This window comes from Barbus barbus (assembly GCF_936440315.1).
Source record: "Barbus barbus genome assembly, chromosome: 10".
In the NCBI taxonomy this organism is placed as follows: Eukaryota; Metazoa; Chordata; class Actinopteri; order Cypriniformes; family Cyprinidae; genus Barbus; species Barbus barbus.
The window spans coordinates 9,009,520-9,028,020 of NC_136738.1; the positions used below are offsets into that span (position 1 = coordinate 9,009,520).

The window sequence follows — 18,501 nt, forward strand, 5'->3', positions numbered from 1 at the left end:
CAGTGTTATTTTAGTATCATTGATGTACTATATAATTTTTCTGTTTTCTTTTTCATTTTAGATTTTTTATTAGTTACTTCCCTAATCCTACCCAATACCTAAATTTAACAACTACCTCATTAACTATTAGTTGCAAATTAGGAGTTTATTGAGACAGAAGCAGGCCCGGATTGGCTAATCGGGAGCACCGGGAGGATTCCCGGTGGGCCGGTCTGTTATTTTGGCTGTGAGGGCCGCGGTGTTGTCATGCCACTGGGTTGATATGGATGCTGTCCCTAGAGTGCCTGCACTCATAGCAGCCCCACTCTTTTTATCTATTATTTTCGTTCAGCCCTTATTATTATTTTCACCAGACCATATAAATAACAAATTCTAAATTGATATTTAATCATTCTTTTTGCTCAAATCATTGTTTTGTGAAGTAGCCGTTTGCGGAAGGCTTTAAGACCAAGCGGAATCCTCTGCCGGCTGCTCCTGCTTCACAGCGTGCGGGACTCACGCTAACGGCAACCTGGTGCAGGTTGTGTTTTGACTCTGTCAAATCAGTTTTGGCCAATGCAAGCAACTTATTGATCATGAGACCAACATTTAGCAAGGCAGGAAAACATTCAATCTACCTGAGGGAAGACATCTTTCATTGTAATACTGTTAAACAGTGAGAGTGTGAGAGAGAGAGAGAGAGAGAGAGAGACAGGGAGAAAAAATACATAAAAAAATAAAAATAAATAAACTTCTAGTAGCCTATCCTTAAACTTGGACCTCATTATTAAAGTACAAATCCAAGCACCAGAAGCACCACACTCTCTAAGTTTTCTTTAATTGAAAAATATGCATTTTTATTCATTCAAAGGATATAGTTGCAATAATATTTTAGTTCAAAACTTTAAGTGCCATTGTTTTAAAAAATAATGCTTTATTGACTGACGTTTCATTGACCTTCAGTTGTTATGCTTTCAAATTTCATGCCATTTTGTATGCATGTAATTTCACAGTATTTTCACCTCCTAAATTACTACACTTGTGAATTCACAGTTCTATAATGGTACAATTTACACAGGTCAATGACATTTTTTGTATAAAATTAAAATTATTTTTAGAATAATTGTGACTATTACTTATTTTTAACTTCAGGCAAACAGCCTACATTATGGTACAGTACAAATATTTGGAGCATCCCTTATTCTGCTCCTTATTTTCTTAAAGAATAAACACTTATTTTCTTAAAGAATACAAGAACACTATTTTCTCAAAGAATAAAAGATAAAGAATCACAATTGTCCCTTATTTTCCATTTCTGAAGTTAATTGGCAACCCTAATGATGACATAATTATCTGTTGACTTCCCTGACAGCTGCACCTTGCTCAAAAAAAAAAAAAAAAGTTAGTTGTTGGAAATATGCGAGCAAAAAATAATAGATAAAAAATGGATAATAGAAAGCACAAAGGAGGCACTGAAAAGGCCAGAACAAAAAAATAAATAAAAAAAGTGGGCCGGTCTAAGGCTTGAAACTCCAGGGCTAAAAATTAGTCCCACTCCGGCCCTGGACAGAAGTCGTAGTTATTGGTTTGTAATGGCGAGAATTGGACCTTAAAATAAAGTGTGTCCATTTTTAGTTTAATGTTGGTGTAATGGAAACACAATCTAGCTAAGAAATATATGTAAGGAAGAATTCACAGCAGACCATTGAAATATTGAGTTTAATGCACACAATTTAGTGCCCCCTGCTTCAAGACATGATTCTACCCAGAGTGTGCATTAAATTTTCAGTTGTTTAGTGGTTTGGAATCCATTCTTCCACTTATGCACAATTGTTCCCTGCGATATACATGTGTTTAGACATCTTTTGGGTAGAGCTTTTCTCTTACAATAACGATTACGCATCTTGCATGGCTCAATACTGGATTGACTGGAACAAACCTGGAACTGCTTCACAGCCATGCAGTTATGGAGAATTAAACACTATTTAATTAAACACTTTGGAACATTTGTCAACCACTAGAATCAAGAGTTCAACAATTCTGATGCATAAATGCAATTAATTTCACCCCGTTACACACCTGCCATTGTTTCTTGTCTGTTTGTGAGTGTAGCGCCCCCTTATGAGCTAACAGAGGAGGAGAAGTTGCAGATTCTGCACACGGAGGAGTTCATGGAGTTTTTTGATCACAGCACACGTATCATTGAGCGCGCTCTGTCCGAACACGTGGATGTTTTCTTCGACTACAGCGGCCGTGACATGGAGGAGAAGGAGGGGTAACAGTCAGCCCTACTCACCTAAACAAAATCACAAACCAGCTCATGTGCATTGTTTAATGTGAGATACTTGTGTGTGTGTCTAGTGAGATGCAGGCTGGGGCCAAACTGTCTCTAAACAGGAAGTTTGTTGATGATCGCTGGTCCAAACAGCGAGTGGTGACCTGTCTGGATTGGTCCCCACAGGTACGTGAACTCCTAAACTTCATTTATGTCAAAATTTCAAGTATAAATATTGATTTTCATGAAATATATTAATCTGTTTTTTATTTTTTTATTTATTTTTTTGACATTTGAAGCCTTTATATCCATTGCTATATAACATATACAATACCATTCAAATCTGGGGCCAGTAAGATTTTTTTTTTTTAAGAAATTAGTCTTTTGAGCAGTGACACATTAAATTAGTCTGAAGTAGATAGTGTTGTCAAATAGATAACACTTATTTTAAATGGTAATCATATTTCACAATACTACTGTTATTACTGTATTTTTGATCAAATAAATGCAGCCTTGGTCATAAGTTTTTCTTTCAAAAACTTGTAAAAATCTTACTGATATGTTGCACATGAAATTAGGCTGAAATTGAATTATATTTTTCATTAATAGGTTAGTTTTACAATTTATCAAAACTACTGCTATTGTTGTTCATGAAAACATTAAAAATAATTGGATATACAGTGCTGCTTGAAAGTTTGTGAACCCCTTGCAGAATCTGTGAAAATGTGAGTAATTTTAACAAAATAAGAGAGATCATACAAAATGCATGTTAATTTTTTATTTAGTACTGTTCTGAGTAAGATATGTTACATAAAAGATGTTTACATTTAGTCCACAAGACAAAAAAAAATAGCTGAAATTATTAAAATAACCCCATTCAAAAGTTTGGGAACCCTTGGTTCTTAATACTGTGTGTGGTTATGGATGATCCATGATTTGTTTTGTTTTGTGATGGTTATTCAAGAGTCCCTTGTTTGTTCTGAAGTTAAACTGAGCACTGTTCTTCAGAAAAGTCCTCCATGTCCTGCAGATTCTTCAGTTTTCTTGCATCTTTTGCATATTTGAACCTTTTCCAGCAGTGACTGTATGATTTTGAGATCCATCTTTTCACACTGAGGACAATTGAGGGTCTCAAACACAACTATTAAAAAAGGTTCAATGGGGTTATTTTAATCATTTCTGCTATTTTTTTTTGTCTTGTGGATTAAATGTAAACATCTTTTATGTAAAGTAGCTTACTCAGGACAGTACTAAATAAAAAATAACATGCTTTTTGTATGATCTCTTATTTTGTTAAAATTACTCACATTTTCTGCAAGGGGTTCACAAACTTTCAAGCAGCACTGTATTGTTTAAGTAATGAATATAATATGTATTTAAGTAATTAAGTAATGGATATATTTTATAATAGGGTCCAGTTAAACATTTGAACATACCTGATTTGGATATGTTTGACACCCTCTTCAGATGTAGTTTAAGGAGATAAAAATAAGAACACTTCAATTTTATAATTTGACAACTACACACATTTATTTATCATTTGATGTTCATGATGGTTGCTCATGACCCTGTTCACATTTTACTTCAAATTACCTTCACTAGATTTCAAAACTACCCATTTTTTTGTTTTTGCTACCCATGATATTCTTGAACGTCTGCTTGTTGATAGTAATAGTAAATGTGAAATAAATAATAAGAGGAATTTGTCTGAAACCGACAGAAATGTTGAAGGTCCTCTAAAAACAAGCAAATGCTGTTTAAGCCACCAAATTTGAATGTGAAGATATTTTACATCGGCTATATGTTTAGAAGTGTTGATTTCTTCCACTGTATCAAACAGAAGCTCAAACAGATGATGTCTTGAAGTCGCTGTGTCTAGTTTGATGTAATAGATCTAGAGTATAACCCCCTGAAACACACTGCACCTCATGTGTGTCCACAGCACAGATGTGTGTGATTTGAGAGAGAGCACAAAACACACACTGAAACAATGCTGTCAATGTGAGTTTACATGAGAAATCTCCTGGTGTCATGGAATTACTAAAGCAATTAGTGGCTAAATACTACAAATGAAACTAAAAAATGTCTTAATTTATAAGATTGAATTAAAAACACTGCACAGCTGTAATGACATGTCATGTTACTCCTCAGATTTTTGGAAAAACTAGCTTTCTTTTTGGAAAAGCTATTTTTCACCAATAATGTAATCATTTACTCACCAACATGTCATTCCAAACATATATGACTTATAGTGCCGTGAAAAGGTTTTTGCCCCCTTCCAGTTTTGCACATTTGTCACTTGAAAGATTCAGATCATCAAACAAGTTTTAACCCGAAAGATAACCCGAGTAAATACAAAATGCAGTTTTGATATGATTTCATTTATTAAGGGAAAAAAGCTGTCCAAAACTTGCCTGGCCCTACGTGAAAAAGTAATTGCCTCTAAATCTAATAACTGGTTGTGCCACCCTTTGCAGCAACAACTGCAATCAAGCGTTTGCGATAACTGGCAATGAGTCATTCACATCGATGTGGAGGAATTTTTTGCAGAATTGTTTTAATTCAGCCACATTGGAGGGTTTTCAAGCATGAAAGGACAAGGTCATGCCACAGCATCTCAATCGGATTTCAGTCCGGACTTTGACTGAAAATCAAAGTTTGGCCACTCCAAAACCTTAATTTTGTTTTTCTTGAGCCATTCAGAGGTGGAATTGCTGGTGTGTTTGGGATCATTGTCCTTCTGCACAACCCAAGTACGCTTGAGCTTGAGGTCACAAACTCCTTCAGGATTTTCTGATTGCAGAGTGCAGAATTCATGGTTCCATCAATTATGGCAAATCGTCAAGTCACCTTTATTTATATAGCACTTTTAACAATACAGATTGTGTCAAAGCAATTTTTCAAAATCAAAATAGGAAAATAGTGTCAATAATGTAAAATGACAAGATTAAACACTCAATTTTCAGTTAAAGGAATTTCATTATTGAATTCAGTGATGTCATCATCCAGCTCAATTCAAATAGTATCTGTGCAATCAAGTCGACGATATCGCTGGAAATGAAGTGTCCCCAACTAAGCAAGCCAGAGGCGACAGCAGCAAGGAACCAAACTCCATCGGTGACAGAATGGAGAAAAAAACCTTGGCAGAAACCAGGCTCTGTCAGGGGGCCAGTTCTCCTCTGGCCAGACAAACCAGCAGTTCAATTCCAACTGCAGCAATGTCAGATTGTGTAAAGGACTCATTTGGTTCCCGTGGTCTTGTCCCGATGGCTATCTAGGTGACAAGTTCCTCACTGGGGATCTGTCTCTTGGGCTCATCTAGGTGTCCTGATCTCCGCTGACGTTCAGGGCTGTAGAGGTCATCTCTAGGTGCTGATCCACCATCTGATCTGGATACGGACTGGATCTGGTGATTGCAGTGACCATCTGATCTGGATACAGATTAATATTAGCGTAGTTGCCATTCTTCTTACAATGTAACAAGTACATCGGGTGTTATGGGAAGTGTTCCCGCTTCTGGTTGACCTAATTAATGCAGCCTAACAATCCTTTAACAGATTTTATTATTAGAAGCGTATTACTGTATTATGTGTAAGGCAGGTTAAAGAGATGGGTCTTTAATCTAGATTTAAACTGACAGAGTGTGTCTGCCTCCCGAACAGTGTTAGGTAGATTGTTCCAGAATTTTGGCGCTAAATAGGAAAAGGTTCTGCCGCCCGCAGTTGATTTTGATATTCTAGGTATTATCAAATGGCCAGAGTTTTGAGAACGCAGTGAACGTGGAGGACTATAATGCGATAAGAGCTCGCTCAAATACTGAGGAGCTAAACCATTCAGGGCTTTATAAGTAATTAACACGATTTTAAAATCTATACAAAGTTTAATAGGGAGCCAGTGCAGTGTTGACAGACTTTCTGGTTCTAGTAAAAACTCTAGCTGCTGCATTTCGAACCATCTGTAGCGTGCAGAACAACCACCCAATAAAGCATTACAATAATCTAACCTTGAGGTCATAAACGCATGAAATAACATTTCTGCATTTGACTTTGAGAGCATAGGTCTCAATTTAAATATATTTTTAAGATGAAAAATCGTCCAGGTCCTGAAGCTGCAAAGCAGCCCCAGACCATCACACTACCACCACCATGTTTGACTGTTGGTATGTCGTTTTTATGAAATGCTGTGTTGGTTTTACGCCAGATTTAGCGGGGGACACACCTTCCAGAAAGTTCAACTTTTGTCTCATCAGTCCACAGAATATTTGGCCAAAAGTCTTGGGGATAATCAAGATATTTTTTGCCAAATGTGAGACGAGCCTTTGTGTTCTTTTTGGTCAGCAGTGGCTTTTGCCTTGGAACTCTCCCATAGATGCCGTTTTTTCCCAGGCTCTTTCTTATTGTTAAATCATGAACACTGACCTTAATTGAGGCAAGTGAGGCCTGCAGTTCTTTAGATGTTGTTCTGGGTTCTTTTATGACCTCCTGGATGAGTCGTCGTTGCGCTCTTGGAGTAATTTTGGTAGGTCGGCCACTCCTGGGAAGGTTCACCACTCTTACAAGATTTCTCCATTTGTGGACAATGGCTCTGACCGTGGTTTGCTGAGTCCCAAAGGCTTAGAAATGGCTTTATAACCCTTTCCAGACTGATACATGTCAACTATTTTTCTCATCTGTTCTTGAATTTCTTTAGATCGCGGCATAACGTGTTGCTCTTTAAGCATGCTTCACTTTGTCAGACAGGTTCTATTTAAGTGATTTCTTGATTCAACAGGTCTGGCAGTAATCAGGCTTGGGTTTGTCTAGTGAAATTTAACTCAGCTTTCTAAAATAATGTGGTTAATCACAGTTCTTTCATGATTTAACAGGAAGGGGCAATTAATTTTTCACGTAGGACCAGGAAGGTTTGGACATCTTTTTTCCCTTAATAAATGAAGTCATAATTTAAAAACTGCATTTTGTATTTACTTGCATTATCTTTGTGTAATATTAAAATTAGTTTGATGATCTGAATCTTTTAAGTGTGACAAATATGCAAAAAAAAAAAAAAATACAGGAAGGGGGCAAAAACCTTTTCACGGCACTGTACATTTCAGTCTGAATATATCACAGGAATTGTCTATTACTTTTTTGAGTCATATAGGTTTAGAACAATGTAAGGGTAAACTATGAGTAAATGATTTCTTCTTTTTGGGTACAACTGTTTTATGTAGCATTTAATTTGCATTTTGAATTATTATTAAAAAATATATTTTTTCCCAGTGACAGTTTTTTTTAAAGTTTTTTCCATGCATGTTTGTAACAGGTAGTCCAAAGAATGAATGAATGAATACATACATACAAGTGGATGCTTGTTGGACAGAAAAAGCTGTAACCAGACTTGAAGTCAGAAGTTTTTCTTATGTAGTATAAAGTCTAGTTCTTGACCTGTACACATGTGTTTACAGTATCCAGAGTTGCTGGTTGCCTCTTATAACAATAATGAGGAAGCCCCGCATGAGCCTGATGGAGTGGCTTTAGTCTGGAACATGAAATACAAGAAGACCACACCGGAGTATGTCTTCCACTGTCAGGTACACACACACACACAGACTTGCCTTCAATCAGCAACGACTGACTTCTCACTCCTCCACATTCACACACCTCCTGAAAGCCATCCTACATAACATGATTGTCATATACAAACACCTACACACCGGCCTGAGATTTCACGGGTGGGCTGCTGCCGGATTTCCTTCCATCCTCTCTTCCTCTCTGTATCTTTCTGTCTCCTTCTCATTCCCCTGCACACTGTGATTTCACTCTACTGGCATTCAAACACATACACTCACACACTTGTGATGCCTTAAAGGAATAGTTCAAAAACTCTTGTCATCACAAAGCCATGACTTTTTCCTTGCATGGATCAATCACAAAAGAAGAAGTTTTTAAGACTATTCAAGTTTCTCTTTTCCATACAGTATATAGCATATATATATAACACTTTCTAATATTCAGTACTGAATACTGCTTAACCCTCCCAGTACATTTAAAATCTGCATACATCTTTTGAAGTCCTCGGGTCAGTTTTAACTTAAGCTTATAAAACATTCATAAATTAATAATTTACAAACCGTTAAAATGTTTAATAACTGTGTTACTTTATTACTTTATTTGCACAATTTTGTTCGTAAAAGAGGAGAGATTTGTTTAAATTTCACATTACACATGCAGGAAAGCTAGTGAGATGCAAGAAAAAAACACTTATTAATATTTTTAGGAATTTTATTTAAATGTATAATTAAATTAAAATTATAAGAACATATAAAATGAGTGACAATTTACTATGTGAACTCTTTGACTTCAGTTGATTTAAAATATAAATGGTCATCAGACTCAACCCCGAAGATTTCAATCCTTCTAGCCATTATGCTGCATTACAAACAGTACAGAAGCAAATTGTAGCATTTCTTTTAGATGTTTTTCACTGATCAGTTGTGTATGTGATGAGTGTTGCTGTATGTTCAGTGTTGGCTGTGTGTTTGGCCTGAGGTGATCTGCTTGGGACGGCCTGAGTAGAACCACATGTGCCACCCTCAGCAACAGATACACACACACACACACACTCACTCTCGTGGAAAAACTCCTGCGGTATTCACACACACTCAAAGAGGTGTGAAGTTGTTACTTTTTCCATATTTTTGCTCAGTGTGTTGGGGTTAACTCTTCCTTGAGAAAAGTGAGTTCAGCTGCATCATTAGTGGTTGGTGTAAAAATGTAAACTCCCTTTACATTCAATTGGTGTTTTGAGGTGTCATGGTGGAATTTGAGGTCACATCAAACTGCATTTATGCTTGATGCACCTCAGAGGCTTTTATAATGTAGCTTTGCTCACAAACTATTTTTAAAAACAAGAAGGTACAGGACTGTGAAAATATCAGCTGAACCGCTGAGAAGCAGCAGTGAGAAGTTTACTTACCTCTCCCCCATTTATGCATTCATTTTCAAATAGTATAAACTTTTTTTTTCTGTTGTTCAATAATTAAAGGGTTATCTTAATTCACCTAAAAATGAAAACTCTAATTTTTAAGACTTTAAAGTTCAACTGTTAAAGTTTTTTTTTATTATTATATATATATATATATGTATATATATATATATATATATATATATATATATGTATATATATATATGTGTATATATATATGTATATATATATATATATATATATATATATATGTATTATTTTGCGTTTGTAATTTATCACGTATCGTTTCATTTTTGTATCCCTTAGTAAAAAAGTAATGCATTTAAAATGCACTTATTTCATACTTATCATAAAATCTATTAACATTTACTGACATGTCACTCGAGACTTACTGATTTAATAATTGTAATTAAGATTTATTTGGAGCACTACTTGTGCACAATGCACATTTTTTTTAACATTAAGCCTAAAATGTGTTTTAATGTCACTATTGATGATTATTATGATCTTTGAATAATATCGGTCAAGATATGCAAGATAATTAAAGTGTACCTGAAGAATTTAGCACAATCAAATATACTTCAATGCATCTTTAGTTGGACTTCAGCACTACTACTGTACAATTAAAGTACAAAGTAAAACATTTGTGGTTCCAGTTTAGCAGACTCAAGTTTACCGGTTTAGTATACTAAAAGTTCAATTGCAGGGTATTTTTATTAAGTACATAAATATGTAAATGTATTTGTAGAATACTTAGCATGAAATAAATGTACTTCAAATACATTTTAGTATATTTATTTTTCACTATGGTCATCTATCCTTTTAAATACACAAACATTCTAAACAAGAATCAGCAGATGACCTGCAATGGGCAATTTCAGTGAGTAGGCTAAAACATGGATTGTAACATTTATATGTGGTAGTTGCAATTTTGATTATACAGGTGAAGCTGCTAAACCTTACTTCCTGTGGATTTGTCCTGTAGGATTGAAGAAATGTGTAATTATCTCTGTCTTTCTCACTCCTCTAGTCCGCTGTCATGTCTGCAGCGTTTGCAAAGTTTCATCCTAACCTGGTTGTCGGTGGCACTTACTCGGGACAGATCGTCCTCTGGGACAACAGAAGTAACAGACGCACTCCTGTCCAGAGGACGCCTCTCTCTGCTGCGGCCCACACGGTACGTGACGTTCACACACCATACTGGAAATGAGGCAAAGCAGTAGGTGCAGTCCAAGAACCTTGAGATATTATTATTATTATTATGGTGGCCTTAAACAAAATATTGCATATTTTTCCGATTTGTTTTATTTACCCTTAACCTTACATTGCTGTTTCTCTATGCAGCACCCAGTGTACTGTGTTAATGTGGTTGGCACACAAAATGCTCATAACCTCATTAGCATCTCCACTGATGGAAAGATGTGCTCCTGGAGTCTGGACATGCTGTCTCAACCACAGGTACCCACAAATGCCCTTCAAATATACCATCATAGTTTCAGAGTTTGAATATCACACTCAAAGAAAGCGACTTGCTTACTCAACCAGTAAAAATAGTGAATGTTGAGTACAAATCTTGCTGACATGAATTTGTTGATATCAGAAGCGCTATAAAAGGCCCACTGAGGAGCACAACCTCTTCCATGCTGCTCAACCTTGAGTTTCCAAAAACATTTGCCAAACCGCAGTGTCAGATGTTAATGATTGGTAAAGCGCTGGCTGAATTTAAATTGCGCATTTCTAATCTGTGGAAGAGGCTGTTGGCTGTGGTGTTATTGATGTGTGTGTGTGTGTGTGTGTGTGTCAACAGGACAGTATGGAGCTGGTGTTTAAGCAGTCTAAATCAGTTGCGGTCACCTCCATGTCCTTCCCTCTGGGTGATGTTAATAACTTTGTGGTGGGAAGTGAGGATGGATCAGTCTACACAGCCTGTCGTCATGGCAGGTAATACACACACGAAACACTTATAATGTTATTGCAAAAATAATAATTGCTATTCAATAATTGCTATATATTCATTAATTAAAATAGTAAAGCTGGATACTGTGTATGTAACACATTCAGTGTATTAGGACTAATACAAAAATCTTACCAGTTTAATTAGTATGATTGACAAAATTCTTTACCTTAAGTTATTAATTTAAAACTGTGTAATCCAAAAAAAGTTATTTAAATATACAATATATTAATAATTTAATATTTATTAATATATTGTAATTCTGTATATGTACACTACCATTCAATAGTTTGGGGTTAGTAAGATTTATTGTAAGAAATAGTTTTGTTCCTTTTGGATTCATTAAATAGATCAAAAGTGACAGTAAAAACATTTGTAATGTTACTACTGAAAATTCTGTTTTGCCATCAAAGGAATAAATTACTTTTTAAAAGAAAATTTCTGTAAATAAATGCAGCCTTGGTGAGCATAAGAGACTTAATTTTGCAGACCCCAAACTTTTGAATACTAGTGTTGATGTTTATTTAGTTGTAAATAAATATGTATAAGGAAACTAATATTGAATTTCTGTTAATAGTAAATGTATGGTGTCTACTGTGTTCGTAGAGCTTTACTGAAGCAGAAATCAGATTGGATTTCATTGTCTCTCTAAACTTTGGAATGTCCTGAAAGTTCCGACGCAAGTGTTCATATCAAAAATATGAAAAGCGGTTTGTTTTATGAATGGGATGTAGTCGATGTGTTTGTGTGTGCCGTAATGAGCTGAGAGAGTGAATGTTCCCTCTTCATTGGTGATGCTGTGATTATCTGATCCTCTACACACACACTCAGCGTCTCTCACACGGCTGTTTACCTCTCACAGTAATGAGCTCACACACACTCAGCGGTGTGTGTTAGTTGATGTGAAGTGTTAACTGATTTATGGAAACATGCTGAGATGCTGATCATTAAACCTCTGCCATTCTCTCTGTGTGTGTGTGTGTGTGTGTGTGTGTGTGTGTGTGTGTGTGTGTGAGCAGTCGGGCAGGTATCAGTGAGATGTTCGAGGGGCATCATGGTCCAATCACAGGCATTCACTGTCACACAGCGGCAGGACCCGTAGATTTCTCTCATCTCTTCCTGTCCGCCTCATTTGATTGGACCGTTAAACTCTGGAGCACCAAGGTAGCACAGCATTTATAAACACTTATTACATAACACTCATTCATGAATCTCTCGGCTGACTGTGCGCTGCTTTCTCTGCTGTAGAATAACAAGCCACTGTACTCGTTTGAGGACAACTCAGATTATGTTTATGATGTCATGTGGTCTCCGGTTCATCCCACTCTCTTCGCCTGTGTGGACGGACTCGGACGCATCGACCTGTGGAACCTCAACAATGACACAGAGGTGAACCATATTAAATAGTATTGAATAAATGATGCACATATTCAGTGACAAATTTAGTATTAGCAATAATGGTCTGAACTCATAATCAAACTTTTATCCAGTGGCAGAATCTTATTTTTTTTTCTTCAGGTTTGAGCAATATAGTTAAAAAATTACATACAAAACATTTTTTCCGCATATTGACAATATTCAGTGTATCTGGATATTTATTTATTTGCTCTGAAATCGTCTCATGAAAATCATGAAAGATTTTTTTCAGCCAGTTTTTAAAACAAACTGCGTACCTAATTAGGTTTAAAGGCCTGGTTTCACAGACAGGGTTTAGGTTAAACCAGGATTAGTCAAAAGTTCAACAAGGACATTTAAGTAGTTTTTATAAACATGCCTTAGAAAAAACACTACTGGTGTGCATCTTGAGACAAAACAAAGACACTGCCATATTTTAAGATCAGTCAGTGCAAGTTTCTTTCAGTTGAAACAGCTCAGACTTACACTTTAGTCTGGGATTAGGCCTAAACCTTGTTTGTGAAACCGGGGGAATATGTTTGAAGTAAAACTCATTTGCATGAAAATAATCAAACACTGTGAGTTTGCGCTTTATGTTCAACAACATTTCTGCCATGAGTAGTGTTAAATTGAAAAGATGTACAGCATATACAGTACTATTCAAAGTCAGTTATCAGTCAAGTATTTTTTAATTTTCTTCCCCCCCAAAAATGTATATTTTATTTAGCTAAGATGCATTAAATTGATCAGTAAAAACATTTAGAATGTTCTAAAAGATTTCTATTCCAAATAAATGCTGTTCTTTTGAAGGTTTTATTCATGAAGTAATTTTGAAAAATTGTGTCTTTGTTTCCCAAAAAAATATGAAGCAGCTGTTTTTAACATTGATGATAATTATTTCCGAATTATTTTAGAATAACAGAAGGAATAAATTACATTTTAAAATATATTCAAATAGAAAACTGTCATTTTCAATTATTTTATTTTATATAATTTTTTAAATAATTATATTCACAATATTGCTTTTTTTTTTTTAATCAAATAAAGACTTCATTGGTGAACATCTGAAAGGACTTCTTTGAAAAAATTCAAAGAATTTTGTCAACCTCGAACTCTGAAAAAATTTTGAACAGTGTTTATATAAATCTGCATTGCTTTTAAAATATGATTCATTACTAAAAGTGTACAGCATCAAATGTAGGGATGTAATAATATTATCAATATCGCAATATCAAAACTGTCTCAATATTATCGTGGTCACATGACGATTTGAAACGATAGGTGTTTTAAAATATATTTGTTTTGGGCTATTATGCTTTGGGACATTACATGTTAAACGAACTAATACCAAACGCACAATATGGCTTAATCCCTTCATTTAGCTTTTTTTTTTTTTTTTTTTGCTGCATGTTTTAAAGTGAAGCGGACACATTGTTCAAGCAACCAGCTTGTGATTCAGTGTTTTCCGTGCCTTGGAACGGCTCCGTTCACAGTGAATGAATGCTGTGAACTCGTTTATTGCCTGTGCTGTGAGTTTAACGCGTGTTTGGGAACGCAACAGCCACCAGTTATGCTTTATTCTTGCGAAAAAAACCCAAATAAAAGCGAATCCCCTTTAAAGTTCAGGTACAAGTCAATTCACTGACTTTCTTCTGACTTAAGTTTTCTTTAAGAACATGGGCTGGAGCTCTTAATTTTGAACTCTCAAAGTGAATTAGAATAGTTTAATTTTAAAATGTACCAAAATAAAAAAAAAAAATCCCAATTCTTCATTTGTCTTTTTCTTTTTCTAAATATTGCAATAACTATCATATCGTGGACTTCATATCACAATAATATCGCATCGTGAGATTTTGATATCGTTACATCCCTAGTAATAATATAGAAATAATTTGGGCTATTTCCTATTTGTAACCCAGGACCACAAAATCAGTCATAAGTGTCAATTATACATCAAGCTGAATAAATAAGCTTTCCATTGATGTATGGTTTGTTAGGATAGGACATTTTTGGCCGATATACAACTAATCGAAAATCTGGAGTCTGAGGGTGCAAAAAAAGGTGCCTTTAAAGTTGTCCAAATGAAGTTCTTAGCAATGCATATTACTAATCAAAAATGAAGTTTTGATATATTTACGGTAGGAAATTTACTAAATATCTTCATGGAACATGATCTTTTCTTAATATCCTAATGATTTTTTGTCATAAAAGAAAAATAGATCATTTTGACCCATGCAATGTATTGTTGGCTATTGCTACAAATATACCCTAGCTACTTATGACTGGTTTTGTGCTCCAGGGTCACATTTACTGTATACAGTGAGCTTACTGTATATAATTTACTACTTATTTTGCATGTTTTACTCATTGACAGTTTGAGTCCAAATTCGCAACAAGGCATCAGAGTGTGTTTGTTGCTCTATGTTCTTATAAGCTATTTCTGCTGTAAAAGAAAGCCAGTATGTGAAATGTACAGTTATGAAAATGTACAGTTTCTTGTGTTCAGCCTTGTCCTGTGTGTACTTCAACATGTTTGACAGCCAGTTACTTTTAAATATCAGCATGGAAGTAATGAATCCCCTTCTCCTATATGTTAAACAACCTCTTTGTGACAAATAAAATATATAATGTGGATGTATCAGGTACTGACTGAACATAGAGATCAGATGTCATCGCTTGCAACATCACAGACACTCAGTCTTTATGGTCAGATGGAGAAAATAAATTTAACCTGTGTGTATGTGTGTGTGTGTGTGCAGGTGCCCACTGCCAGCATGTCAGTGGACGGCAGTCCTGCTCTGAACAGACTGCGCTGGTCTCAGTCGGGCAGAGAGATCGCCGTGGGTGACTCAGAGGGACAGATCCACATTTACGACGTTGGCGAGGTGAGACTGTAGAGTTTACTGAAAGGGATGGTTCACCCAAAAAGAAAAATTCTGTCATTAATTACTCACCCTCATGTCGTTCCAAACCTGTAAGACCTTTGTTCATCTTCAGAACACCAATTAAGATATTTTTTATGAAATCCAAGAGCTCTTTCCCTCCCATAGACAGCAAGGATCCTTACACGCTCAAGGTCCAGAAACGTAGCAAGGAGATCGTTAAAATAATCCATGTGACATCAGGGGTTCAACTGTAATTTTACAAAGCTACGAAATTACTTTTTATGTGCAAAGAAAACAAAAATAAAATAATGACTCCTCCGCATCACGCCATTCTGAAGAGTATCGACTGAACGTAAACACCATATGCTGTTCTGTGTCAGTTGTGCCACGCGGATACATTGTTTACACTTTGATCTGAATGTAAATAATGTGTCCGTGAACATATGCTGCATACATTCTTTGTGTATGTTGATACTCTCCAGAATGGCGCTATTATAGGGTGATGCAGAGGAGACGAATTGTTGAATAAAGTCGTTATTTTTGTTTTCTTTGTGGACAGAAAGTATTCTCGTAGCTTTGCAAAATTTAAGTTGAGCCACTGATGTCACATGGACTATTTTACAGATTTCCTTGCTATGTTTCTGGGCGTTAATCGTGTCGGGACCCTTGCTGTCTATGGGAGGGTCAGAGAGCTCTCATAATTCATCAAAAATATCTTAATTTGTGTTCCGAAGATGAATAAAGGTCTGACGGGTTTGGAACGACATGAGGGTGACAGAATTTTCATTTTTGGATGAACTATCCCTTTAAGACACATCACAGACTCGCTACACTGTAACACCTTTCTCGCTCGCTCCTGTTCTGTCACTGAGACAGTCATGTAAAAAGCCCACTCCGAGCCTCTAAATATAACACGCACTACAATTATATGTCTGTCAGAGGGGCCCTAACAGCACGGCCCTTCAGGGGCCATAGAGGGCCTCTGTCACTCAGCAGATAGAGTAGAAGAACGAGATGGATGATTGTTAGGCAGGGGTCAGTTCACTCTGATAATCTCAAGAGTAGTTTGATCGTCCGCTGTGTGGCCACAACAGACTTTATACCTCTTTACAAAACGCTCTGTATTATGTTTCTCTCTCTGTTCTACCATAGCAAATTGCGGTCCCGCGAAACGACGAATGGACCCGCTTTGTGCGGACGCTGGCGGAGATCCACGAGAACCGCGATGATGCCGAGGAACTGGCCGCTCAGCGCCTCACCGCTTGATCGTCATCAAACCAGCAGATCTCAGAAAGCTGTTATCACGTCTGTCTTTGGAAATGAAATTATTTCTGTGTGCAAACCTTTGATTATACCTTTTTGTTTGGAGTAAAAATACGAAAAATTGACTGTAGGTGCAATTCATAGTGCGAGGCCCATGACCAGAAGCCTTAACATTTGCATGCAAAAAACAAAACCATAATGAATGTTTCTGTTTCTATCCAGGTATCTCTGAGCGTGCTAAACTCTCAGCTTATTATGCACAGCCAAATATGAAATATTAAACCTTGGATCCCCAAAATTAAAAAAGGAAACAACAATTTTTCCATTAAGAAAGTGAAGCTGTTTTTTGTATTATTTTTATGACAGTTGAGCACATTTTGATGTAAACCAAAAGGTTTAAAGGAATAAATTTGCTGCCTCAAATGACACAGATTTAGTATAACAAATTTTGTATTACAGGTTTTTAGTGTAATACTGTAAAATAGAATTGGGGGTGAGGGAATGTGCTTAAGTGCTAGATGTCATAAATAGTAGAAAATATCATAAAATAGGCTTCATTTTCTTTCACGTGTAATTGTTTTCTTTTGATTTTGGGGTGAAATATGTTTTTGAGAGGTTGTCAGAATTACCCTAACATCGGTACTATTCTCAATACTAGTGAACCGTCGTATCTTTTTGTACTTGATCACAGACCAAGAGAATTGTAGAGATCTACCTCTTTCAGATCTTGTCAGTGGGTCATATTCAGCGTCAAGTATTGAGTTTGTTGAGTCTAGCTGTGGACCAAATGCTGGAATAATTTGACTTTTTTTTTTTCTTTCTTCCTGTTAATCATCGATCTTGTTCCTCTTCACCTCAGCAGAGGCACAATCACGTATTTGCGATGCATATCAATATAGTGGGTTCATTTTTAGACTATCTGAAGTGTCTGTTTTAGAGATCAAGGTCTTCCTCTTCCAGTGTTCACACCTGTTTGAAACGCTAATGGTAACTTTTGCAGAACCTCTTTGAATATCTTTGTATATCTGAATTCGTTTTCTAAGCCAAATCTCTTGTGATTTACCTCCAATCAGTTTGAAGTCATCCTGTAGTCTTTCCTGTAGTATTTTGAAAGACGAAAGTAGGTTTGCAAAGATTTCAAAATGTTGCTTCCAGCTGTTTCCAACAGTATTCCTCGTGTTTAATGGAATTTCCAATAAATTCTGCGTTTGAAATGTAACAATTGAAATTTATTTCAATAAATGAAAATACAATAATCAAATGCATTTAAACCAAATATCCTAAGTCTGTTAATGTGTTGTTTTTCCATATTAAATAAAACATTTGTATTTCCTGTTAGATCCCATGCATGTTCCCATAATCAGACATAATCTTTAAAAAAAATACTTCAGCCTTAATACTTTCTTAATACTTTGGCCATTGCTTGAAAATTCCACAGATTTACTATCAACTTGGTTAGTAAATTATTAATAGTAGATATATAGTAGAGAGTAGATTATTATATTGTACTACTTTTTATATTGTACTTTTTTTTAAGTATTAAAATAGTGCATCATATTATTATTTGGTTTCATGTTATTAAAAGCAGTGAAACCAGTGGTGGGATTCTACTTGCAAGATGTAAAAATATGAAAAATAAAAGACAATGACACAGAAGCAATAAAAATATGTAATGTTTGTGGAAGCCACAGTATAATAAACCTTCAAGAGGAGAGAATAAACAAGTTGTGGAAATACACTACTGATCAAAAGTTATGAATTAATATTTGTATTCACCAAGGACAGAG

General features: G+C 35.7%; 1 protein-coding gene across 3 annotated transcripts in view; it reads left to right on the top strand.

The window, feature by feature from the left end:
• Positions 1-17,979, top strand: part of LOC306875695 (dynein, cytoplasmic 1, intermediate chain 2a) — a 41,456-nt gene extending 23,477 nt beyond the window's left edge. For all 3 annotated transcript variants that reach the window (XM_079426376.1, XM_079426377.1, XM_079426378.1), the window contains 10 exons: positions 2,092-2,254; positions 2,341-2,440; positions 7,698-7,823; positions 10,248-10,394; positions 10,562-10,675; positions 11,025-11,158; positions 12,191-12,335; positions 12,420-12,560; positions 15,326-15,451; positions 16,604-17,979. In XM_079426376.1, the coding sequence (XP_079282502.1) occupies positions 2,092-2,254; positions 2,341-2,440; positions 7,698-7,823; positions 10,248-10,394; positions 10,562-10,675; positions 11,025-11,158; positions 12,191-12,335; positions 12,420-12,560; positions 15,326-15,451; positions 16,604-16,717 (1,310 nt within the window). In that variant the 3' untranslated portion in view covers positions 16,718-17,979. The remainder of the gene's footprint in view (positions 1-2,091; positions 2,255-2,340; positions 2,441-7,697; positions 7,824-10,247; positions 10,395-10,561; positions 10,676-11,024; positions 11,159-12,190; positions 12,336-12,419; positions 12,561-15,325; positions 15,452-16,603) is intronic.
• Positions 17,980-18,501: the final 522 nt, after the last annotated feature.